This window comes from Schistocerca cancellata, chromosome 6 (assembly GCF_023864275.1).
Source record: "Schistocerca cancellata isolate TAMUIC-IGC-003103 chromosome 6, iqSchCanc2.1, whole genome shotgun sequence".
Classification (NCBI taxonomy): domain Eukaryota; kingdom Metazoa; phylum Arthropoda; class Insecta; order Orthoptera; family Acrididae; genus Schistocerca; species Schistocerca cancellata.
Window position 1 is genome coordinate 334,164,084 of NC_064631.1, and position 27,155 is coordinate 334,191,238.

Sequence of the window (27,155 nt, forward strand, 5' to 3'; positions counted from 1 at the left end):
ATCTACTGGTTATGAACTGTAGATTAAAACTGAAGAAACTGCAAAAAGGTGGGAATTTAAGGAGATGGGACCTGGATAAACTGAAAGAACCAGAGGTCGTACGCAGTTTCAGGGAGAGCATAAGGGAACAATTGACAGGAATGGGGGAAAGACATACAGTAGAAGAAGAATGGGTAGCTTTGAGGGATGAAGTAGTGAAGGCAGCAGAGGACCAAGTAGGTAAAAAGACAAGGGCTAGTAGAAATCCTTGGGTAACAGAAGAAATATTGAATTTAATTGATGAAAGGAGAAAATATAAAAATGCAGTAAATGAAGCAGGCAAAAAGGAATACAAACGTCTCAAAAATGAGATCGACAGGAAGTGCAAAATGGCTAAGCAGGGATGGCTAGAGGACAAATGTAAGGATGTAGAGGCTTATCTCACTAGGGGTAAGATAGATACTGCCTACAGGAAAATTAAAGAGACCTTTGGAGAAAAGAGAACCACTTGTATGAACACCAAGAGCTCAGATAGAAACCCAGTTCTAAGCAAAGAAGGGAAAGCAGAAAGGTGGCAGGAGTATATAGAGGATCTATACAAGGGCGATGTACTTGAGGACAATATTATGGAAATGGAAGAGGATGTAGATGAAGATGAAATGGGAGATACGATACTGCGTGAAGAGTTTGACAGAGCACTGAAAGATCTGAGTCGAAACAAGGCCCCGGGAATAGACAACATTCCATTGGAACTACTGACGGCCTTGGGAGAGCCAGTCCTGACAAAACTCTACCATCTGGTGAGCAGGCGAAATACCCTCAGACTTGAAGAAAAATATAATAATTCCAATCCCAAAGAAAGCAGGCGTTGACAGATGTGAAAATTACTGAACAATCAGTTTAATAAGCCACAGCTGCAAAATACAAACATGAATTCTTTACAGACGAATGGAAAAACTAGTAGAAGCCGACATCGGGGAAGATCAGTTTGGATTCCGTAGAAATACTGGAACACGTGAGGCAATACTGACCTTACGACTTATCTTAGAACAAAGACTAAGGAAAGGCAAACCTACGTTTCTAGCATTTGTAGACTTAGAGAAAGCTTTTGTCAATATTGACTGGGATACTCTCTTTCAAATTCTAAAGGTGGCAGGGGTAAAATACAGGGAGCGAAAGGCTATTTACAATTTGTACAGAAACCAGATGGCAGATGTAAGAGTCGAGGGACATGAAAGGGAAGCAGTGGTTGGGAAAGGAGTAAGACAGGGTTGTAGCCTCTCCCCGATGTTATTCAATCTGTATATTGAGCAAGCAGTAAAGGAAACATAAGAAAAATTCGGAGTAGGTATTAAAATCCATGGAGAAGAAATAAAAACTTTGAGGTTCGCCGATGACATTGTAATTCTGTCAGAGACAGCAAAGGACTTGGAACAGCAGTTGAACGGAATGGATGGTGTCTTGAAGGGAGGATATAAGATGAACATCAACAAAAGCAAAACGAGGATAATGGAATGTAGTCGAATTATTTCGGGTGATGTTGAGGGTATTAGATTAGGAAATGAGGCACTTAAAGTAGTAAAGGAGTTTTGCTATTTGGGGAGCAAAATAACTGATGATGGTCGAAGTAGAGAAGATATAAAATGTAGGTTGGCAATGGCAAGGAAAGCGTTTCTGAAGAAGAGAAATTTGTTAACATCGAGTGTAGATTTAAGTGTCAGGAAGTCATTTCTGAAAGTACTTGTATGGAGTGTAGCCATGTATGGAAGTGAAACATGGACGGTAAATAGTTTGGAGAAGAAGAGAATAGAAGCTTTCAAAATGTGGTGCTACAGAAGAATGCTGAAGATTAGATGGGTAGATCACATAACTAATGAGGAAGTACTGAATAGGATTGGGGAGAAGAGAAGTTTGTGGCACAACGTGACCAGAAGAAGGGATCAGTTGGTAGGACATGTTCTGAGGCATCAAGGGATCACCAATTTAGTATTGGAGGGCAGCGTGGAGGGTAAAAATCGTAGGGGGAGACCAATAGATGAATACACTAAGCAGATTCAGAAGGATGTAGGTTGCAGTAGGTACTGGGAGATGAAGAAGCTTGCACAGGATAGAGTAGCATGGAGAGCTGCATCAAACCAGTCTCAGGACTGAAGACCACAACAACACAACGTTACAATAACAAATTTACCAAGGAATTTGCTGAAATCACTGGACCACTGGATCAACTTTGAAAGAAAACTGCACAGTTCAAATGCACCAAGCAAAAAGAAGCAGCATTTTTGAACCTCAAGAAGAAAAACATCAAGAAAACTAAATTGGTGCACTTTGTACCAATCAAACTGTTTTATTAGCCATCAATGCTTCTTTGTATGTAATCAGAGCAGTATTGTCTCAAGTACTCAAATGGATTATTAAAACCCATTGCCTTTGCTTCTAAGACTAAAGGAACATCAGGCCAGAGACAGCCAGATTGAAAACAAAGTGCTGTCTATAATTTATGGGATGAAGGAATTTCAACAATAGTTTATGAAAGAAGCCTCTGCTTTCAATATTCTATTCAAGCAAAGCTGCTGCCAGTAATGGTAGCTCAGAAACTACAAAGATAAGAAATCACGCTGATGGAATGTAACTAGGAAATCAATCAGATGCAGGCAACAAAAAAAAAAAAAAAAAAAAAAAAAAAAAAAAAAAAAAAAAAAAAAAAAAAAAACCAACAACAACAACAACAACATTACAATGCAGATGCCTTATCAAGACTACTACTGCTCCAGATGAAAAATCTATACATCTGGATAATTCTGCTTGCAACTTATGAAGAAATTAATTTAGATCAATTAATTTCCAGTTGATTGTAGGAAAAGTTTTGAAGCTAGGAGCAAAGAGGCAGCACTAAAATTGATTCTGCATTAAGTGAAAAGCAGATGGCCACACTATTTGCCAAAAGACAAAAAATGTTTGCATCCATATTTTAACAAAGGGCTGCCATCAGCACTAGCCACGATAATCTTCACACAGCCTTCACAATGGTTATCATACCCAAATATGCCGAAAGAAATTTTTGAAGAAACTGGGACATTGTCAGAATAAAATAAATGGCAAGAAGGTATCACTGACAGTAAAAAGTGGAGAAAGACATTGAAGAAATGGCTCCACAATGTGTTCATCAAATGGCAAAACAAAATCGCAAAAATGATTTTCAAACCTGGCACCAAGCAACAGAACCATGGAAAAGAATTCACACTGATTATGCTGGACCACTCTGCAGAACATTGTGGTTCATGTATGGACACAGTTAAATAGGCATTTGACATGGTGTCAGCAACTTCAGAAACTACAATAAAAGCACTCGAGAAAGTCTTTGCCACAGGATTCCCCAAGACCATAGTTCCTGGTACTCTTACACAGTTTGTATCAAAGGAATTCAAAGATTTTTTTGTGGCAGGTATGGCAAAGACCACTTTACTACAGTTCCATTTTATGCTGCTTCAAATGGTGGAGCAGAAAAATGTGCCAGAACTTTCAAAGAAGCCATTAGAAAAGCTAATTGGGAGGTGAAAATAAGCAAGACGTTCTACAAAAACTGCTGAATACTTATCGCACAACTCTAAATCCAGTAACAAACTCACCAGCCAAACTACTTCGTGGCTATCGGCCAAGGATGACATTGTCACTGATCCTTCCCTCAAAAGGAGATGCAAAGCCAAAGAACAGCTTAAAAGCTACACATTGGTAATCAAGTGTACGCCAAAAATTTTTCAAACAATTTGTCAAATGGATAACAATGGATCACTGGCGGTGTAATCAAACAGCTGGGAAATATGCTGTATGTCAAACTGCATTATGAACTGTGAAAAGGCATCAAAACCAACTCAGAAAATGAAGCATCTTTAAGAATAATGGGCAACACAGAACTGAAGATGAAAGGCACTTAATTCGACTGCTTCCCAAAAAGACAGTTGAACACGATTAAAGTGGACCACAGGATACTTCAGGGACTGAACCAGAAAATACACAGATTGAGATGACATCTATCAAATTTGAAAGACCAACAAGGATTCTTTGAAATGTGGTTCACTACACGTTTCATCAAATTCAAATAAGTTAGTGACAATAGAGTGGCAGTACATTAAAGATGTATTCTTGCATTCCAATGGAAGACAAAAACAACTGAGCTTCTGTGCAAAGGCATGGAAAACAACACACGGAAATATTCTGACAACACTGGCAATGACTGCAGATGTGTGATGACTCAATCATACATCGAAGGCGACCATAACTGACAGAACATATCTGATAACTAAACATTTGCAGCATCAATCCCATTTATCTTGTGTCAGTCATTCAACTGCTGTACACGTAATTTTCTGGTGGAACATATGAATATGATCATAATGAACAAACTGCCTCAGGGATTAGGCCTTAATCCCATTCACACTGCTGCCTACAATGCAGTAAAAGGTGCGATCTATGATCGTGGGACATAGAATCAGCATGTCGCCAATCCTTTCTGCCTTTATTGGTAGTAGATGAATTCTAATAATGCTGGTGCGTGTTTATTCAACTAAATCTGCATTTGGTCTCAAGTCTGAGTGGATGGTAAACAAAAATTGCTGGGCCCTTCCGCACCAAAGGCAGTAATGCTAACCATTCGAGCAAGGATGCAGTCTATGTTTATTGCAGTCTATGTTTATTGCAGTCTATGTTTATTGTTGACTGCTCATTCAGTACCTGCAAAGAACGAATTTCGAGGACTGCAAAATGGCATAGCTCAAATTCAAAAAACTGTCATTTACTACCATACCATGACAAAGAGTGCCTTAGTAAGCTGCAAAGTACTTCTTTCTGTTGGAATTTGTGTTTTTCAAAAATCCAACATTCACTCAAAACAAACAACAGGGGATATTCGAATAAAGAGAACTTGTGAAAATTGAGGAGGTGAAGGCCATCAGTAAAAAACTACCTCAACCTATAAAAAATGAGGTATCTGGAGAGTAATAGTGACTGAAGAACAATATGGTATGTGTGCTTTCATTGACAGTGCTTAATATGTTACCTGGTGTTTCTTTGAAATTATTTGGTACTTTGCTCAAATTTAATAAACATCAGAGCAGCATATACTGTATTTTCTACAATACTATGATGGTTATTGTGTAATGAACTGAGACATTGTGAAATTACAGAGTATCATTCTGTGTTGCTAACAAAACAAACGGTTGTACAGTAGTCACGAAAGGGGCAATAAGCCCTCCCGTGATGGCACATTATAATCAACGTGTAATTTACCCATTCATGTAGTATACGTTATTTGCCTAATGCTGCAGATAACATATGGCTAAGGTGTACTTCCATGAAGTGACAAACAACGAAAATAAAGCACTGAAATTGCACTCTGGGCAGAATAGCAAACACCTTAAGAAGCTACAGATGATGCAACTTTGCAGTATGGTACAATGAACCTTGGAGGATTGACTCTGAAGAAGGTACATGAATGTACAAATGTGATAGGAATATTTTGTTAGCCAATCATATACTGTGTCAGTCTGCATTTTAAGGTAATAGGTCAAAGTTATCACTTGTAACCTTAATTACTTGCAGCCATCTATGCAGAAGGGGGGCAAAATTCAACTGTAAGCAAATCAAGATAGAGAAAAAACAGAATATAGACAAAAATACCAAGATCTAGATGATTGAGTAGCAATGAAGCAATGAAATGTGAGTCTTTTGCTAAATTAAGTTGACGTGTCACTGTTTAAAACAATCAGACTCACCACCCATTGTCTGAAACCTACTCCCACACACAAGAGCTAACACGTACCAGGATTTGCTACATCAACAACTTGATGGGAAGCAATTGCCTACAAGGGGAAATTAAACACTTTACATCCACGCATCATTCATTAGTGGCATTCGACCAATTACTCAAAGACTAAAATCAAGAAACAGTTACCTCAGAGCAATCAAGGCTACAAACACCATACTAGAGTGGAGATGCTGTCTACTTCAAAAGATAATCCTAGTTAAAACCATCCAAACTGGTCACTGGCCATACTGAAAACTGGAAATTATGGAATCTGTTAACAGACTACAGACAAGAAGAATAAGATCCAAAGCAAATCAGCAAAAATAGGTATACTTAATACCGTCAAATGTCTGGATGCGTAGAGATTTCCAAACAATCCAAACATACGTTCCTGTCCTGACTGTTCCACCAAGTGATAGCACCTATGTCAGCAACTTTTAAGTCCTAATGCAACTGAAACTGCACACTTCTGAGCTCAACTAGTCCAACTAATCTGTTCTGTACATATTTATTTCTATTTTTATACTTTTGTCTGAGATATGTTATAGGTACTATAACTATTGTTTAATATATTTCCATGAGTCTTACTTCCTTTTCTCTTCCCAACTGTAATCAGAGACTTCTAAAAATTACGAGCTATTGTCATAAGAAAAACACAAACTGTTTGTGTGAAAAATAGTTCAAAGAAAACAAGTACATGCTGAGCTCGTTATAAAGCAACACACAACAGTCGTACTGATAGAAGTACCATACCTCTTTGTGCAATCTCAAAAATTCACTGTATCTTCTCTCTACAGAATAGTACTTTCCAGCCAATAGCGTCTCTATTACATAAACATAGTAGGGTTTCTCAGGTGGTTCATCCACAAGGCGATAACAACGAATAGAAACTTGAATCATGACATAATTTCTCTACCAGTCTGGAACACACAGCAAAGAATAATATATAGTTATCGACAAATTTAAATGGTAGTGAATAATATATTTAAGGCTACAGTGCAATAATAATAATAATAATAATAATAATAATAAAAGCCACAAATATGCTTCTTTTCAAAAGCATTCTACTACATACTGAAAATCAGTATAGAAAAGAAATTATACTTGTCTACACAGGTACCACTGTACCTGTTTTATCTTCTGGTGTCTTACCTATACAACGTGTCACTACTGTTATTTCTGAAGCATTCTCAGTGGTGATTCTGCTTAGACCTTTCCTCAAAATAGGACTGCATTAAGTTATTCTGTACAGTCCTGGTCATACTATGACACAATTCATTTCTTTACAACCACAGTGAAGCTGCTGCTCATGCAAATCTCAATAACAGAACATCTGACTTTGTAGGTTGAGTAAATATAGCTCAATCATGCCATCGAAGAAAGGACCCAGACAAAACCTTGACTCATAATGCTTCAAAAATCAAAGCAGCAAAATGCATATGGCAGACAAACAGCCTGTTCACTATAGCAGAAGTATTTGCCTCTAGAGAATCAGAAACTGTACTGATATTAAAATTCTTCCCATTTATTGTTCAATTTCAATACCAAATCTTGTTTTTTACGTAAATGACCACTTTCGGTCACTCTGGATCATCTTCAGATCTAAGTTAGTTGGTTTGGGGTATAAAGGGACCAAACTACAGCGTCTTTAGTCCCTTTTTCCCTGAAGCAAGCAAGGCTTAAGGTACAAAAACACCCGAATTACGTTTGAGAAAGTAAAAGGGGGAAGAGGAATTGGCAACCACAACTAAAAAGAAAATGAATGGAGTGAACAAAAAACGGGGAAAACATACACCAGCAGGAAAAGTAGAAGAAGGTATTTAAACCAGCAATAATAAAAGAGGAAGAGCCAGCCACTCTGCAACACATTAAAATGTCCACCCCCAAAAAGACAAGGCGAGATGAACACACTTAGGGAAAAGACGCCCACCAACACATACAAATGCAAAGAAAGTGCAACAGAGTTAAAATGGAGGGAGGCTGGCGGCCTCTGAGAGAATGCTGAATGCCAACCCTTAGACGGTACAAAGACACCCCCCCCCCTCGCCCCCCACTCATGAATAAAACGTAAAACCGTACCTGCTGTTGAGGCATTGTCGCCCAACACTGAAGGTAGAGTGCTGAGATGATTAAAAGTCCGCCGCAGAGCGGCTAAAAGTGGGCAGTCCAGCAAGATGTGGACGACAGTCATATGTGAGCCACAGTGACACCAAGGTGGGTCCTCGCGACGGAGGAGGTAGCCATGTGTTAGCCTCGTATGGCCAATGCGAAGCCGGCAGAGAACCACACAGTCTCTGCGAGAGGCCCACATGGATGTCTTCCGCACATTTGTAGTCTCCTTAATAGCACACAGTTTGTTGTGCTTACTGAGATTATGACATTCCATCTCCCAAAGCTGAAAAACTGCAGCGTAGTAAAGTGTAGCCTGGGATCCACGCAAACACAACGGAATTACTGGACCATTCCAGGGCATAGATGGACTCCTGGATGGTCGCTGCCAAAGGATGGTGGGGGTTGATAGCTTGTAGGCTGCTCAAGGAGCCAGTACAAAGAAGAAACGACTTGCCAGGGCACGAGCAGATGCGCTCAAGAGCACAAGAAATAGCCACCAGCTCTGCAGTGTTTTCACTGCAAGGAGTGCTATTCAGTATGTCCTCCATAAACATACATGAAAAAAAACGTGACCACCATCCATCGAGCTGTCGGTGTAAACCACTTTGTGGTCCCAGTTTATGTCAAGAATCGAGAGGAAGTGACAGCGGAGAGCTGCAGGGTTAACTGAGTCCTTAGGACCACGTGAAAGGTCCAGGCAAAGCTTCGGCCTAGGTGTACACCATGGAGGTGTATGTGAATGGTGGTAAAGGTAAGGACTCAACTTCATACAGAAGAGATCGGACGTGAACCGCAATCTTAAGGCCTAACTGGGCCTCCAATGCGGGAGATGAACCGCTGTGGATGGGAAAAGGAGACAGTAATTCAGATGTTCAGGAGAACTACGAATGTGTGGAACGTAACTGGCAATCAGTTGTGCACGCCTAACCTTCAATGGAGGGTCTGGCATCCACCTGGACACTGGTCACCAGACTAATCCTAAAAACTCCTGTTTCCAGTCGAACGCCACAGTGGTGCAGTGGGTCGAGTAAACACATAGCTGAGGGCACTGCCGAACCATACACCAGACTCCCATAGTCAAGGTGGGATTGAACAATGGTTCTGTAGAGCAGCAGCAGCGTAGTGTGATCTGCACCCCTGTTGGTGTTGATCAGGCAGCATAGGCCATTGAGGTGCTACCAGCACTTCGGCTTTAAGCTGACGAAGATGAGGAAGCCACGTCAATCAGGTGTCGAAAACCAGTCCTAAGAATCAATGTGTCTCCACTACAGTGAGTGGATTGTCATTAAGATAAAGTTCTGGTTCTGGACAAACGGTACAACGCCAACAGAAATGCACGACACACGACTTCGCAGCTGAAAACTGGAAGCCGTGGGCCAGAGTCTATGACTGCACCTTGTGGGTGGCTCCCTGTAGGCGCTGCTCAGCAACACCATTACTGGAGGAGCAGTATGAAATGCAGGAGTCGTCTGCATACAGAGAAGGTGAGACCAATGGCCCAACAGCTGCTGCTAGACCGTTAATGGCAACTAAAAATAGAGACACACTCAATACAGAGCCCTGTGGGACTCCATTCACCTGGATGTGGGGGGAACTATGGGAGGCACCATCTTGGACAAGGAAAGTAGGGAGCGATAGGAAATTTTGGATAAAAATCAGGAGCTGACCCCGGAGACCCCACTCATATAATGTTGCATGGAAATGATGTCGCTAGGTCATGTCTTAAGCTTTTCATAAATCAAGAACAATGGCAACCAGGTGATGGCAATTGGAAACGGCTGTTCGGATGGCAGATTCGAGGGAAACTAGATTATCAATGGTAGAGCAACCCTGGCAGAAACCGCCCTGGCATGGAGTCTTGACTCTAGGACCCAACACAACCGAAGACTTACCATACATTCTAACAGCTTACAAAGAATGCTGGTAAGGCTGAGGGGCCGGTAGTTATCCATATCAAGCAGGTTTTTACCAAGTTTGAGCACTGGAATGATGGTTCTCTCCTGCCACTGCGATGGGAAGACTCCATTGCACCAGATCCGGATGAAGATGACAAGGAGATGTCACTTTTAGTCAGACGAGAAAGGTTTGATCATCTGACTGTGGATTCGATCTGGCCCAGGAGCTGTGTCGGGGCAATGTGCAAGAACGCTGAGGAGCTCCCACTCTGTAAATGGAGCAATATAGAGTGCACTGACATTCAGTGAACGAGAGTGCTTTCCTTCCCGTCCACTGTTTGTGGGTGCGAAATGCTGAGGGATAATTCTGACACGGAGGCTTGACTGTAGTGCTCAGCAAAGTGCTTGGCAATTGCATTTGCGTCAGTAGATAACACGCCATTGATGAATGCCAGTGACACCTGTTGGTTGTCTTGTACCCACAAACATGTCTGATCTTTGTCCAGACTTGGGAAGGTGACGTATGGCACCCAATGGTTGAGATGTACCTCTCCCAACATGCCCATCTCCATCTTTTTATAAGCCGGTGAACACGGGCACAGAGCCATTTACAAGTTATTAGGTGCTCTAAGGAAGGGTGCTGCTTATATCGCTATAGAGCTCGCTAATGCTCTTTAATGGCCACAGTGATTTCCAGCGACCACCAAGGTACTGACTTTCGTCGGGGGCACACTGAAGAACAAGGGATCGTGTTTTCCGCTGCAGAAACCACCGTTCTAGTGACCTGCTCAAGTACCACATCAATGGTACCATGTGGGGGAGATTCAGTGGTGTCAGCAGAGGTGAAAGCTTCTCAGTCTGCCTTGTTTTAAACAAGGCACCCATCTTGCTAGACAATCGGGGGAATGGCACTGGGGGAGTGATTGGAAGATGGGAAAGTGGTCACTACCACACAAGTCATCGTGGGCACTCCAATTGACAGATGGGAGACATCCTGGACTGCAGAGGGATAAATCAATGGCCAAGTAAGTGCCATGAGCCACACTGAAATGTGTGGGGGCCACAGTATTTACGAGGCAGAGGTCAAGGTCAAGTTGAGACAGGAAAGTTTTGACATCTCTGCCTCGGCCAGTAAGCATGGTACCACCCCACAAGGTGTTATGGGCATTAAAATCTCCCAAAAGTAGGAAAGGTTTAGGGAGTTGTTGAATCAGTGCAGGCAACGAGTTCAGGGGTACTGCACCATCTGGAGGAAGATATACTTTGTAGACAGTTATTTGCTGCGTTGTCCTTATTCTGACAGTCACAGTTTCAAGCGGGGTTTGAAGGGGCACAGGTTCACTGCATACTGAGTCCAGGAAATAGACACAAACTACACCGGACACACTATTATAGTCGATACGGTTCTTGTAATATCCCCTATAGCCACAAAGGGCAGCCACCGGGAACCAGGTTTCCTGTATGGCAATACAGAAAGCAGGTGTAAAGCTTAACAGTTGCCATAGCTCAGCCAGGTGGTACAAAAAACCACAGCAATTCCACTGGAGGATGACATTATCATGAAGGTGGAAAGGTATGAAGCATGCAAGGAGGCAGGTTACGCCTCAGTGTCACCTGCTGCCACTGACTGAGTATTTGTATCCATTCCTAATGCGGATGAGACATCAATGAGATCCAGGTCCTCAGGGGACACTGAGATCTCCACCTCATCCGCAGGTGAAGAGTTGGTAAGGAGTGTTGGTATTGGGGCCACCGAAAGGTCCTTTTTCTTAGCACACTTCTTTGTTTGCTTGTGCTCTCGCTTCTCTTTAGGGGCTTGCTAGGAGGACTTCTCTGCAATAGCTTCAGGCACAGAGGAAGACCGTGAAGTTCTTTGTCCAGCAGCTTTTGGCTCCTTTAGCCACTGGCGAGTGTCTGCTGTGGCGTTAGTAGAGACCTTGGGAGATAGGGTCGCAAGTGACACCTTCTACAGGAGAGGAGCTGGAGGAGGCTGTTGCTCCTCCAGCTGGGGGAGAGGACTGATGTCTCTTGTGTTTGGGAAGGGTGGTGGGGGGGGGGGGGGCCTTGCTCCTGAAGTAGGAGCTTTGGGAGCAATGGAAAGAGGGTGGGGGGGGGGGGGGGGCGCTTGCTCCTGAAGTAGGAGCTTTGGGAGCAATGGAAAGAGATTTTTCCCCTACCACCAAGGGGGTGGATGTATTCAGGAGGCCCGGATGTCCCACTGTTCGTGGCACAGAGTGTGGCACGACTGGTAATTGTGATGGCAATGGTAATGTGGCTGCAGTACATCTACATCTACATCTATACTCCGCGAGCCACCTTACGGTGTGTGGCGGAGGGTACTTATTGTACCACTATCTGATCCCCCCTTCCCTGTTCCATTCACGAATTGTGCGTGGGAAGAACGACTGCTTGTAAGTCTCCGTATTTGCTCTAATTTCTCGGATCTTTTCGTTGTGATCATTACGCGAGATATATGTGGGCGGTAGTAATATGTTGCCCATCTCTTCCCGGAATGTGCTCTCTCGTAATTTCGATAATAAACCTCTCCGTATTGCGTAACGCCTTTCTTGAAGTGTCCGCCACTGGAGCTTGTTCAGCATCTCCGTAACGCTCTCGCGCTGACTAAATGTCCCCATGACGAATCGCGCTGCTTTTCGCTGGATCATGTCTATCTCTTCTATATGTGGACATCAACCGAACAGATTAGAACCGTTCAAATTTACGTTTAGCTTCATGGTAAGTCAACCGGTCCAGGGTCTTGTACTTCATTATTTTCCACTCCTTTTGGAGTACTGTGCAGTCTGGAAAGCAGGGGGAGTGCTGCTCTCCACAGTTGATACAAGTGCGAGGAGGTGCACAGGGAGTATCTGGATGCAGTGGACATCCGCAGTCTCGACATGTGGCGTTGGAATGCAGCAGAAGATATGCCCAAATTTCCAGCATTTCAAGCACTGCATAGGGGGATGGACATACGGTTTAACGTCACAGCAGTGAACCATCACCTTGACCTTTTCAGGCAATGAATCATCTTCAAAGGCCAAGATGAAGGCACCAGTAGCAACCCTGTTGTCTTTGGGCCCCTGTGAACACGCCAGATGAAATGAACACCCCGCCGTTCTAGATTGGTGCAGAGCTCGTCGTCAGACTGCAAGAGGTCGTGATGGAAATAAACCCCTGGATCATGTTGAGGCTTTTATGGGGAGTGAAGGAAACAGGAATATCACCCAGCCAGTCATAAGCGAGTAACACCCGGGATTGGGCTGGGGATGCTGTCTGAATCAAGAGTGCACTGCTTCTCATCTTGGACAGCACTGTCACTTCCCTAACTTATCCTTAAGATGTTCAACAAGAAACTGAGCCTTCATATGTAGAAAGGAGACCCGTCCATTCTGCTACAGACTAAATACCGAGATTAATATGGCTCTTCTTTCTGTAGCCCTACGTTTCCAAGGAAGGGTAACGATTTGGGCTCATATCTGTCAGCATTGTACTCAATCTTGTCCTCCTTAGAGACTGCTGGCACCATACAGTCACCAGCAAGAGACGACTTAGTCCACTTGATTGCGGGTCAGCCGCCCTGATGCCACCCACTCTGATCAGTGGCTCTCCCCACTGGTGCCACAGCAAAAGCCACCTGGCATGATGGCCGTTGCCAGGGGGACCCCACAACAACGGACTGGCTACCATGCTGGATATTGGGTGCAGAGAAATCCGATACTGTCATGGGGACGAAAGAGGACAGAAGACAACAGATGAAGATGACATACATCGGGAAGTGTCCTCACCCATATAGTTGAATTGAAGGTGCAGGTGCAGATGCAAAGCCATGACAAGAGGTTCAGGAGATCAAATACAAGGGAGCTATGGATAACTCATGCACCACATTAGGCGTCCTTCCCCATATGGCCCACACTTCTGTAGAATTTGGAAAGTGACAGGTTAAGCCATAAAATGGGACCTGAACTTATAGGGCCAAAAAGTGAGAGACTCCTTTTAGTCTTGTTTTAGTCACCTCTTACGACAGGCAGGGCTAACTCGGGCCTATTCTAACCCCCAGACCTGATGGGGGATCAGATCTAAGTAACCCACCTTATCTATTCAGAACCTCATATCACAGTGCTCAGGTATGAGGTCCTGAATAGACATGACAGGTTGCTGACAACTACTTACATCTCAAAATGATACAGAGTAATTGAAACATGTCATTTAATTAAAAAAAAAAGATGCAATTGAGATTGAACAATAAATGGGCATTATTTTAAACAGCCTGTAATTTAGATACAGAGATGGATCTTATAAATTAAGAAAATAACTTACTTAGTGACTAATGAATGAGAGATGACACACAAAATGGCATTAAATCAGTTTTTGTTTAACACCAGTTTGTTTTCATCACCTCTGTATAAGCCAACAGCAAAATATAGAAATATTTAAAGGTTTGGCGCCACTGTGCATCATTTGTAATCAAGTGTTGAAGAGTTTATAATTCATTTAAACTATGGCAAAGTCTTTACAGGAACAAATATGAGTCTTAATAACATAATAGAATATCCTGGGTAGAATATAAGTAATAAAAGGAGTAAAGGTATAGGTGAGATACTGAACAGTCAAACAAACAATACCAAAAACATGGCTAAGCTTTCTTGTGATTTCCCTCAGAGGTAAATGTACAAAGTCACACACCAATTAAATATCTATGGTCGGTTGGTTTAAAAGAGAAGGGGAGGGACCAAACCACGAGGTCATCAGTCCCTTGTTCCTAATAAAACAATGCCACAAGTGTGAGAATAAAACAGATGAGACACACAACACAAAACGGAAAGAAAGGAAAAACAACAAGAACAAAGGAAAGGCAACAAACACTAAAAGGAACAAAGGAGGACAAGAAAACAACAGACACCCTAGAAGCAGAAGAGAGTAAAACAAGAAAGCAGATTACAGTGGCTGGCCGACCATGAGAATAAAAAGGAGAAGTCAGCCACTCTAAAACACATTAAAACCTCCACCCTAAAAGCACTAGGACACAGGGGGGCAAAGGACATGCTCTAAAACATAGATCAAATGATGAAACCCAACCCTCACAAATAAAACATAGGACTACATCAGCCAATAAGGCGTTGTCAGACAAAATGAGTGGCAACAAGTTCGGTAACTCAAGATTTCGTCGCTGGGCAGTCAAAGTGGGACAGTGCACCAGAATATGGGTCACTGTCAACCAGGCGCCACACTGACACTGAGGCGGGTCTTCATGGCACAAGAGGTAACCATGGGTCGCCCAAGCGTCGCCAATGTGGAGCCGGGAGATGACAACTGATTCCCTGCGAGAGGCCTGCATGGAAAACTTCCACACATTCGTAGTCGACTTAATGACACAGTTTGTTGTGTTTACTGCTATACCAACCATCTCGGAAAGCCGAAAAACACTATGGTGTAGGTCAGAATGCAGATCAGGTTCAGAGATGCCCATCTCCACAAGCACTTAGACTGTTTGGCCAGCCTGACGGCAAGTTCGTTGCCTGGGATGCCGACGCGTCCTGGGGTCCACAGAAACTCCACTGAACAACAGGATCGGTCCAGGGCATAGACAGACTACTGGATATACACCACCAAAGGATGGCGATGGTAGCACTGGTCAATAGCTTGTAGGCTGCTCAATAAGTCAGTACACAGAAGAAATGACTCCTGGGGACATAACGGATATACTGAAGTGCACAAGAAGATATGGCCACCAGCTCTGCAGTCAATACACTGCAGCCATCGGGCAAAGAATGCTGTTCAATATGTCTTCCATGGACATATGCAAAGCTGACGTGAGCATCAGCCATCGAGCTGTCAGTGTAAACCACTTCATGGCCTCGGTACTTGTCAAGAATCAAGAGGAGGTGGCAGCAGAGACCCAAGGGGTTAACCGAGTCCTTAGGGCCATGTGAAAGGTCCAGGTGAAGCTGCAGCCTAGGTGTACACCATGGAGGTATACGTGAATGGACCTCACGTATAGGTGGTACAGGCAAGGACTCTAGTTCAGAAAGAAAGGATCGTACACGATCTGCAATTGGAAGCCCTGAGCTGAGCCGCCGATGCAGGAGATGATCCGCCGCGGGTGGGAAAAGGAGACTGTGATTCGGATGCGCAGGAGAACTACGAACGTGTGCTACATAACTGGCAAGCAGTTGTACATGCCTAACCTGCAATGGAGGCGCTCTGGCTTCCACAAGGATGCTGGTTACCGGACTCATCCTAAAAACTCGTCGCTAGCCGAATGCCACAGTGGTGAACTGGGTTCAGTAAACGGATAGCTGAGGGTGCCGCCAAACCATAAACCAGGCTCCCATAGTCCAGGCAGGATTGAACAAGGGCTCTGTAGACCTGCAGCAGCGTAGAGCGATCTGCACCCCAGTTGGTGTTGCTCAAGCAGCGGAGGGTACTGAGGTGCTGCCAGCACTTTCGCTTAAGCTGACAAAGATGAGGAAGCCACATCAATTGGGCATAGAAAACCAGTCCTATGAATCGATATGTCTCCACTACAGTGAGTGGATCGTCATTAAGGTAAAGTTCTGGGTCCGGACGAATGGTACGACACTGGCAGAAGTGCACAACACACGACTTTGCAGCGGAAAACTGGAAACCATGGGCTAGAGCCCATGACTGCCCCTTATGGATGACTCCCTGTAGGCGCAGCTCAGCAGCACCAGTACTGGTGGAGCAGTATGAAATGCAAAAGTTGTCTGCAGACAGAGAAGGTGAGACAGACGGCCCTACAGCTGCTGCTACACCATTAAACGCCACTAAAAATAGAGAAACACTCAATACAGAGCCCTGCGGGACCCTATTCTCCTAGATATGGGGGAGAACTATGGGAGGCACCATCTTGGACATGGAAAGTATGAAGCCAAAGAAAATTCTGGATAAAAATCGAGAGTGGGCCTCTGAGACCCCGCTCGTATAATGTCGCAAGGATATGATGTTGCCAGGTTGTATCACATGCTTTTCGGAAATCAAAAAATATGGCAACCAGATGTTGGTGTCTGGAAAAAGCTGTTCGGATGGCAAACTCTAGGGACACAAGATTATCAGTGGTAGAGTGACCCTGGTGAAAGCTGCCCTGACATGGAGCCAGTAGGCCACATGACTCCAGAACCCAACCCAACCGCCGACGCACCATACATCCCAGCAGCTTACAAAGAACGGTGACACTGATGGGCTGATAGCTTTCCACATCAAGTAGGTTTTTACCAGCTTTGAGCACCAGAATGATGGTGCTATCCCATCACTGTGATGGAAAGACATCATCACACCAGATCTGATTGAAGATGACGAGGAGATGCCGCTTGTAGTCAGATGAGAGATGTTTAACCATCTGACTGTGGATACAATCTGGTCCAGGAGCTGTGTCGGACACTGAGGACCTCCCACTCTGTAAATGGGGCATTATAGGTTTCACTGTGGCGTGTAGTGAACGAGAGGACTTTCCCTTCCAGCCCCCGTTTGAGAGTGTGAAAAGCTGGGGGTGTAATTCTCCGACGCAGAGGCTCCAGCAAAGTGCTCGGCAATCGCATTTGTGTCGGTAGATAACATGACATTTATGTTAACGCTGGGAACATCTGTTGGGGTCCGGTACCCGAAAACATATTTGATCTTTGCCCAGACTTGGGAAGGTAATGTATAGCACCCAACGGTCAAGAAGTATCTCTCCCAACACTCCTGATTCCGTCGTTTGATAAGTTGGTGAACACAAGCATGGAGCTGTTTAAAGGCTAAGTAGTGCTCCAGGGAAGGGTGCTACTTATGCCACTGTAGAGCTCGCCAACACTCCTCAATTGCTTCAGAGACTTCCGGCGACCACCAAGGGACTGTCTTTCGCTGGGGGCACCCTGAATAGCAAGGGATCATGTTTTCTGCCACAGAAACGATTATTGTAGTCACCTGCTCAACCATCACATCTGTGTTACCATGTGGGGGAGATTCAAAGGTGACAGCAGAGGTGATAATTTCCCAGTAAGCCTTGTTTAAAGCCCGTCTGGGCAGGTGTCCGTGGGCTTGACACCGGGCAGTGATAGGAAGATGGGGAAGTGGTCACTAACAAAAAGGTTGTCACATGCTCTCCAGTGGATACATGGGAGACGTCCTGGGCTGCAAATTGATAAATCAATGGCCGAGTAACTACCTCGAGCCACACTGAAATATGTGGCAGCCCCTGTATTTAAGAGGCAGAGGTCGAACGGAGACAGTAAAGTTTCGACATCTCTGCCTCAGCCAGTAAGCATGGTACCACCCCACAAGGGGTTATGGGCATTAAAATCTTCCAGAAGTAGGAAAGGTTTAGGGAGTTGATCAATCAGTGCAGCTAATACATTCACGGGTAATTCCCCATTTGAAGGAAGATATACATTGCAGACAATTATTTCCTACGTCGTTCTTATTCTGACAGCCACAGCTTCAAGAGGGGTTTGAAGGGGCACATTTTCACTACAGACTGAGTTTAGGACATAAACGCAAACTCCACCTGCCACTATTATAGTCGCTACGTTTCCTGTAATACCCCTTATAGCCATGGAGGGCAGGGGTCCGCATTGCTGGGAACCAGGTTTCCTGGAGGGCAATGCAGAAAGCAGGTGTAAAGCTTACAGTTGCCATAGCTCAGCCAGGTGGTGGAAAAAACAACCGCAATTCCACTGGAGGATGACATTGTGAGACTGGGAAGGCATCAAACATTCAATGAGGCAGTTGACACCTCGGGGTCACCTGCTGCCACCGACTTTTTGCCTGAGCAGTCCATTTTGTCTGAGGGTCCGGCGAGATCTAGGTCCTCAGCGGACGCCAGAATCTACACCTCATCCACAGACGCAGAGTTCGGAGGTAGCGGTGGTGTGTGTGTGTGCCACTGCAATTCCCTTGGTCTTGCGGACCTTCTTTTTGGATTTCTCTTGCTGTTCTTTGGGTTTCCCTGGCTCTGAGGACTTCACTGATTCCGTCTCCGGGACTGAGGATGAGCGTGAACCCTGCAACCAGTTGCTTTTGGGCTCTTCTGCCACTGGCGGATATCATCTTACCCACTGGCAGAAACGTGGGAAGGGAGTGATCCAAGGGACACCTTCCTAGCGAGAGCAGCCGAAGAAGTTGTACGCTTCTCCAGCTTATAAGTGGGGACGGATGTCCCCGATGGTTGGGGGAAGGTGTTGCTCCAGAAGTAGGTCATGCTGGAGCACCAGGGAGGGAAGTGCCGCCCCCCCTCCCCCCCCACCACCATCAAGGGGGCAGGTGTAGTCTTCTGGCTCAGACAGGTGATGGGTTGGAGGGGTGACGGGTTGACGGATCTGATGGGGCTGGAACTGTTGTAGCAGCATCATAAGATAATGTTATAGGTACAGGGTATACGCGTTCAAATTTTTTCTTAGCCTCAGTGTAGGTCAGTCAGTCCAAGGTCTTGTACTCCATGAGTTTCCTTTCTTTCTGGAGAACGCTGCAGTCTGGCGAGCAAGGCGAATGGTGCTCTCCACAGCTGACACAGATGGGAGGCAGGCACATGGAGTATTGGGATGTGATGGGCATCCCCAATCTCGACATGTGATGCTGGAAGTACAGTGGGATGACATATGATCGAACTTCCAACATTTAAGCACCGCATTGGGGGAGGGATATAGGGTTTTACACCACAGCAGTAGACCATCACCTTGACCTTCTTGAGTAATGTAGCATCCTCAAAGGCCAAGATGAAGGTACCGGTGGCAATATGATTAATCCTCAGACCCCGATAGACACATCGAACAAAATGTACACCTTGTCATTCTGAATTGGCACGCAGCTATCATCGGACTGCAAAAGACGGTCCCTGTGAAATATGATACCCTGGGCCATATTTAAGCTCTTATGGGGTGTGATGGTACAGAAACATCCCCCAGCTTGTCACAAGTGAGTAATGCCCAGGACTGGGCAGAGGATGCTGTTTCTACCAAGACTGACCCAGATCTCATTTTGGACAAGCCCTCCACCTCCCCAAACTTGTCCTCTAAATGCTCAACAAAAAACTGAGGCTTCATCATGATGAAAGATTCCCCGTCAGCTCTTGGAACATACAAGGTACTGGGGCAAATAAGAGCCACCACCATCCTTAGCCTGACGTTCCTCCTTCGGTGTGGCCAGGCAGGGGAACGATTTGGGGTCGTACTTCTATGCATTGAATTGAGCCCATGAACACTTACAGACTGCTGGTGTTGACCCCCAGCAAAAAACGATGTACTACACTTCATCGTGTGTCATCCATCCTGATGGCACCCACTCCAAACAGGTGCCCTCCCCACGTGCGACACCCTGCCGCAGCAATGGCCACCTTCTCTTCAAAAAAATTTTGAAAAAAGGAGGTCAAACCCTACAGGGGACCATCACAAAGGCCGAAACGTGTGAGACTCCTTTTGGTCGCCTCTTAGAACAGGCAGGAATACCTCTGGCCTATTCTAACCCCTGGACCCGCAGTAGGGAAATATCTAAACCTGCATTTGCGACAGACTTCAGAATAATTCTACTACTTTAAAAGCGAATATTTTTGGTTAGGCTTTACCACGATTGTTATTGACATTAAATGAAACAACAAGTTTACTGTTACCAGTCACTATTTATCTCCATGGTGCGTTTTCAAAGGTTTAAACCTCCATCAGGTGGATTTACATTTGTTAGTATGACGTGTCTCTGCATTGTGCAGAACACAGAAACGTGTCATACTAAAAAATGTTTTGCAACACACAGACACATGTCATACTAACAAATGTAAATCCACCTGATTGAGGTTTAAACCTCTGAAATGCACTGTTGAGATAAATAAACAATGACTGGCTACAGTAAACTTGTTTCCAGAATGAGATTTTCACTCTGCAGTGGAGTGTGCACTGATATGAAACTTCCTGGCAGATTAAAACTGTGTGCCGGACCGAGACTTGAACTTGGGATCTTTGCCTTTCGCGGTCAAGTGCGCTACCAACTGAGCTACCCAAGCATGACTCACGCCCCGTCCTCACAGCTTTACTTCTGCCAATATCTCATCTCCTACCTTCCAAACTTCACCTGCAGGAGAGCTTCTGTAAGTTGTGAGGACAGGGTCTGAGTTGTGCCTGGGTAGCTCAGATAGTAGAGCACTTGCCTGCGAAAGGCAAAGGTCCAGAATTCGAGTCTCGGTCTGGCACACAGTTTTAATCTGCCAGGATGTTTCAGTAAACTTGTTGTTCCATTTAATTCTACTACTACCAACATAAATCTCATGTAAGGGCCATGAAGACAAAAGAAATTAGATAGGGCCTACTGTATGGAAGACCCACAATGACATAGGTTGAAGCAGTTATTCAGAGATGAAGAGACTTGCACAGGATAGAGTATCATAGAGACCAAAGATCACAACAATGTAGAAAATACTCCACCAAGCATTGTGTGGTGGCTTGTGGAGTGTGGCATGTATGTAGATGCAAGCACAGCTACATTGTAGCCATGTGGATGAATGAATGTAGTTTGTACTAGTTAGCACTGAGAAAAGACACTGCCTGAAAATTTAGCAATTTTTCAGTCTTGTTTATGTATGTACACCCACTCCACATCTTGGCTATACATTGGATTACCACTTCCATTAAATATGAATATTAATGTAAGAATCTCTGAAATTTAAAAAAAAAAAATTCTGATCTAAACAAGGTATGGATGCCAATGGTAACAAGTTGCCATACACGGGCGATTGACAACAACAGGTGGCACAGCATAGGAGAAAAGCAGCACAGTAACACATAATGATTGTAGTTTCCTGCATGCATCATAGAAAAATGGTTTCAATGTCAAATGATGTTGATAATGTCCACTGGAGTCACTGATGAAACATTCTGAAGTGATATGTCCCACATACAACTGCCATCAAGCTCTAGGAGCATTTCGTTTTACAGCTAAATGTTGGTGCCATTCTTTAAATGGAATAAAATATCTTTCTTCCGTCCTTTTACCTCTATTATCTCAATGTTGAGCTTCTATTACTAACACCATTACACCCTGCAGATGAAAGTGAAATATTTATGAAAGCAACAGCAGTACCACACTATTTGTGAAGCAGAGGTATAAAAAACTTCAGTAAAGTTGTAAAACACGCTTCTGACCTCTTCTGGATCAACTGATTAACAGAAACAGTCTTAATTTTCAATGGGCTTGTTTGGTATTACATTTACAGAAAGCATGGCATCTTTCCTATTGGCCAGTATTACTGCAACAACTGTTAGTTGTATCATGGTCATTTCAATAACAACACTAACCAATTGCCCTGTACCCATATTTTGCTTTGTGCATCTTTCAGGTGTAGGGTTTAATCACCAATCATAAGAGTGTCAGACAGTTGAACAGTGAGGTTCCTAGTTATCTTCCTCATCTCACCTCCAGGTGGGAAGTCTACATCAGACACAGATTGTGCTAAACTAGCTGGCATCCACAACAGAGCCCTTACTATCAAACGGAATTCTGAACTAGTTACTTGTTGATTGACAGGTGAGAATCCATTTTTAGGTTTGCTTTGACTTTTTTTGTTGTGTCTTTCACCTTCAGTGGAGTGGCAGATAAAGCACCCAGTGGAAGGAAGGAAGGAAGGAAGGAAGGAAGTAAGAGATGAAACACAACCTTGGGTAAGGGGACGAAAAAGGCAGTCTTATTTTCAAAGGATCCATCCAAACATTAAACAATGTAGGTAATCCATGAAAAACCTAATTTTGGATGGATGGATGGATGAGGATTTGAACTGCTGCCTTTCAAAATTTAAGTCCAGTGCCCCAAGACTGTGGCACCTCATCACCTGCAGATGTAGGAGCACTGTATCTTACAATTGTTGCCTTCTGTGCTGTAGCACCTGACTCAAATGAAACACAGAAACGTAGAGGGAAACATTCCACATGGGAAAAATATACATAAAAAAAAAGATGCTTTAACTTACCCAACAAGAAAGCACTGGTATGTTGATAGACAATAAAATAAACACACAAACACACACACAAATATTCAAGCTTTCACAACCCACGGTTGCTTCATCAAGAAAGAGGGAAGGAGAGGGAAAGACAAAAGGATGTGGGTTTTAAGGGAGTGGGTAATGAGTCATTCCAATCCCGGGAGCGGAAAGACTTACCTTAGGGGGGAAAAGGACAGGTGTATACACACACACACACACACACACACACACACACACACACTTACCTTAGGGGGGAAAAGGACAGGTACACACACGTACACACACACACACACACACACACACACACACACACACACACACACACACTTACCTTAGGGGGGAAAAGGACAGGTACACACACACACACACACACACACACACACACACACACACACACACACACACACACAGATATGTGTGTGTCTTTCCGCCGTCCACCTAACCTTCGTAACCTCTTAGTTCATCCCTATGAAATCCCCAAACCACCTTCCCTACCCTCTGGCCCCTACCCTTGTAACCGCCCCCAGTGTAAAACCTGTCCCATGCACCCTCCCACCACCACCTACTCCAGTCCTGTAACCAGGAAGGTGTACACGATCAAAGGCAGAGCCATGTGTGAAAGCACCCACGTGATTTACCAACTGACCTGCCTACACTGTGAAGCTTTCTATGTGGGAATGACCAGCAACAAACTGTCCATTCACATGAATGGACACAGGCAGACAGTGTTTGTTGGTAACGAGGATCATCCTGTGGCTAAACATGCCTTGGTGCACAGCCAGCACATCTTGGCACAGTGTTACACCGTCCGGGTTATCTGGATACTTCCCACTAACACCAACCTGTCAGAACTCCGGAGATGGGAACTTGCCCTTCAGTATATCCTCTCTTCTAGTTACCCGCCAGGCCTCAACCTCCACTAATTTCAAGTTGCCGCCGCTCATACCTCACCTGTCATTCAACAACATCTTTGCCTCTGTACTTCCGCCTCAACTGACAACTCTGCCCAAACTCTTTGCCTTTACAAATGTCTGCTTGTGTATGTGTATGTGCAGATGTGTGTGTGTGTGTGTGTGTGTGTGTGTGTGTGTGTGTGTGTGTGTGTGGCGCGCGCGCGCGCGCGCGCGCGTGCATGCGTACCTGTCCTTTTTTTCCCCCCTAAGGTAAGTTTTTCCGCTCCCGGGATTGGAATGACTCCTTCCCCCTCCCTTAAAACCCACATCCTTTCGTCTTTCCCTCTCCTTCCCTCTTTCCTGATGAAGCAACCGTTGGTTGCGAAAACTTGAATTTTGTGTGTATGTTTGTGTGTCTATCAACCTGCCAGTGCTTTCGTTTGGTAAGTCACATCATCTTTGTTGTTAGATATATTTTTCCCATGTGGAATGTTTCCCTCTATTTTTTGTCAGTCGAGGCAGAAGTACAGAGGCAAAGACGTTGTTGAATGACAGGTGAGGTACGAGGTGCAGCAACTTTAAATTAGTGGAGGTTGAGGCCTGGTGGGTAATGGCACGAGAGAATATATTAAAGAGAAAGTTCCCATCTCTGAAGTTCTGATAGGCTGGTGTCAGTGGGAAGTATCCAGATAACCTGGACAGTGTAACACTGTGTCAAGATGTGGTGGCTGTGTACCAAGGCATGTTTAGCCACAGGGTGATCCTCATTGCACACAGACCCAGTCACTTCCATCTACTGAATCTCCCACTTTCAGCTCCACTCTCCCCAAAACCTCAAAATTCTAATCAACACAATCTGGAACCACAACACCCTAATTCAGCAGTTAACCTTTCCTCCAAACCTCTCTCCCAATCTGAAACCTCTGTCCTATCCAAAGGCCTCACCTTCAGCCCTACTCCCAGATTCAACCAAACAGCCCTCGTCAAAGATTTACTGTCCTACACTCTTAGTCTCTGCTGGAAATATCACTTTGCCATGAAGAGAAATAATCCTACTCCTACTCCTAATGATCCTACTCCTAATGATCCAACTCCCCAAGACACTATCCAAACTGAACCCTGCCTGGTAACAGTTCCGTCTATAAAATCCACTGTTCCCAGTTTACAAACATTTCTCGTGTAGCCTCGTGAATACTATTTCACAGCTTCAGTTCCTTTCACCTATTAAACAACCATTTCGGCAAGTTCTAACAACTTTCGCTTTATTTCCATTCCCGTTTTTTCCACAACACCGATCATGTTTTAGCAGCTTCCCACAGGTTTTAACGTTATTATTTCTTCGTCAGACAATTGTTAGCCTCATTTTCATAATCTGCCACCACATAACCAGTCCTTTTAATACATTTACACGCAGTTTTTTCGAAATTTTCCCGAATTTCTGCCCCCTTTAACATGTTTTGAAGGTTAATACAACTACCTAAGCTTTGTGCACATCGTTGTTTACCAACCTAAGTTCACCACAGGATCAACATAGCTCAGCTTTAACCAACACTTTTTCGACTTTTTTCACACCAGAACTCCAATTGCTTTCTAGTTCACCTTTATCTCTCCCCACATATTTTTATTTTCATTTTAGCCTCATGTTACACTTTCCACTTTCTAAATACCATGTCACCCTCACAACATCCCCACATCGACCCCATCAAGTTTTATTCACATTCCCTCTGCAAACATGCCTTCGCCCTAGCCAGATTACGCTCCCATATTTTATTTACTCAGGCTTGTCTGACATTTGGCATTACCCCCAAAGACCTCACACTTAAAGTTCCCATCTCTGGCTGTAACCCTTCTTTCCATTAGTCCCTATACCAGTTCCAAACCGAACAATCCATAGCCCTCAACTGACGAATCCTTCACCTACACATCAACTCAGCCAATGAACATACCTATCAACTCCTATCCCTAATCAAAGTCCTCAATCTTTCCTCTCCCACATCCACACCGGCCATTCAGAGCATCCACCTAAGGTAAGTCTTCCCGCTCCCGGGATTGGAATGACTCCTTACCCTCTGCCTTAAAACCCACACCCTTTCGTCTTTCCCTCTCCTTCCCACATCCTGATGAAGCAACCATGGGTTGCGAAAGCTTGAATATTTGTGTGTGTGTGTTTTTTATTTTATTGTGTCTATCAACATACCAGCGCTTTCTCGTTTGTTAAATTAAAGCATCTTTGTTTATATTATATAAAAATTCAAAACGTATTGCCAGCAGTAGATAACAATCTTACACAAATGCAAAGGTAGGCAAGAGCTTTATTTTTCATACTGAGGAAATTATTTACAGGACGGTATATTTTTCAACAGGTGGCATATAACAGTACCAGAGTTAGGGCCAATCACAGTAAAAAAGTTGTTATTTATGTAGGTTAACTGGCTGGTGCAAAGGGAACGCAATGTAGACTGCCAGTTAAATTTAATATTTACTACTTAATTGATATGTGAACATGGGCAGCTGTTAATTATGCTACAGCGTAATACAAATGTATGATTGAACTTAAGTGCCATCTTTTAGCGAAAATTTATGTGTCAACACAAGAGTTTGCTTTTAAAAAGAAATTCCACATATTTCTGTACACACCACATCGTACTGAAGGCAATACTTTTCATAAGAAGAATTTTTCACTCCTTCTGTCACAAATAGTCCATCACATCCTCTAATCGCACATAATTTGAGTTCAATGTTTTAAGGGAAGAGTTTTCAACGGAGTAAACGCATGTAAACATTGTGTTAAATGCTTCACCATAACATATCAGTACAGATGTGTTCACTTTTTTAATAAATATACTTACAGCTGATTTAACAGAAACACTGAAGGGATTTAGTAATTTATACATTTACTTTGCCTCAACATGTAGTAACTCATTTTATTTTATTTTATTTTATTTTATTTTTCATACATATTCTGTAGAGAGGTAACTCTGTGTAGACATGGATGTGAAATACATCAAGACTTATTTTATTAAATGCATGTCATTTACATCACACAAATTTATGCATATACCTTTTAACAATATTACATTAATTTACACACACACTTACATGTATTACACAAAAACATAAAAAGGGATGCAATTATGAATTGTAGAACATAAGAGTTTGCAAAGATTCAGTCTGAGTTATCTTGTAAGGAAGAGTATCTTTTAATTATGCTTTATCACATAGATAAAAAAAGTTGTGTCTTTTGCAACTGAATTTACGTGTGGGTACCTAACACTTTTTGCCTATTCATACTATGTATCCTCCATATAATTAGTTGTATAATGTACACAAATTGTTGGATTTAATGTGTACAAATAGGACAAGAGCAGCGAACAAAAAAGTGGGAAGCGGTCAGCCTTTCTATCAAAAAATCACCGAAAAATGAAATTTTTCAAGCAAAAATCTTAATTTACTTTTGAATAATTTATCTTGTACGGACTTAATATCACTTGCAAGCTATTAAAAAATTTTGGTACAAGAGT

The 27,155-nt window shown here is 43.6% G+C and overlaps 1 protein-coding gene across 6 annotated transcripts in view; it reads right to left on the reverse strand.

Annotated features, from left to right (window-relative positions):
- Positions 1–27,155, reverse strand: part of LOC126191098 (sorting nexin-24-like) — a 96,597-nt gene that overhangs the window by 33,735 nt on the left and 35,707 nt on the right. For all 6 annotated transcript variants that reach the window (XM_049931831.1, XM_049931834.1, XM_049931830.1 and 3 more), the window contains one exon: positions 6,533–6,699. In XM_049931831.1, the coding sequence (XP_049787788.1) occupies positions 6,533–6,679 (147 nt within the window). In that variant the 5' untranslated portion in view covers positions 6,680–6,699. The remainder of the gene's footprint in view (positions 1–6,532; positions 6,700–27,155) is intronic.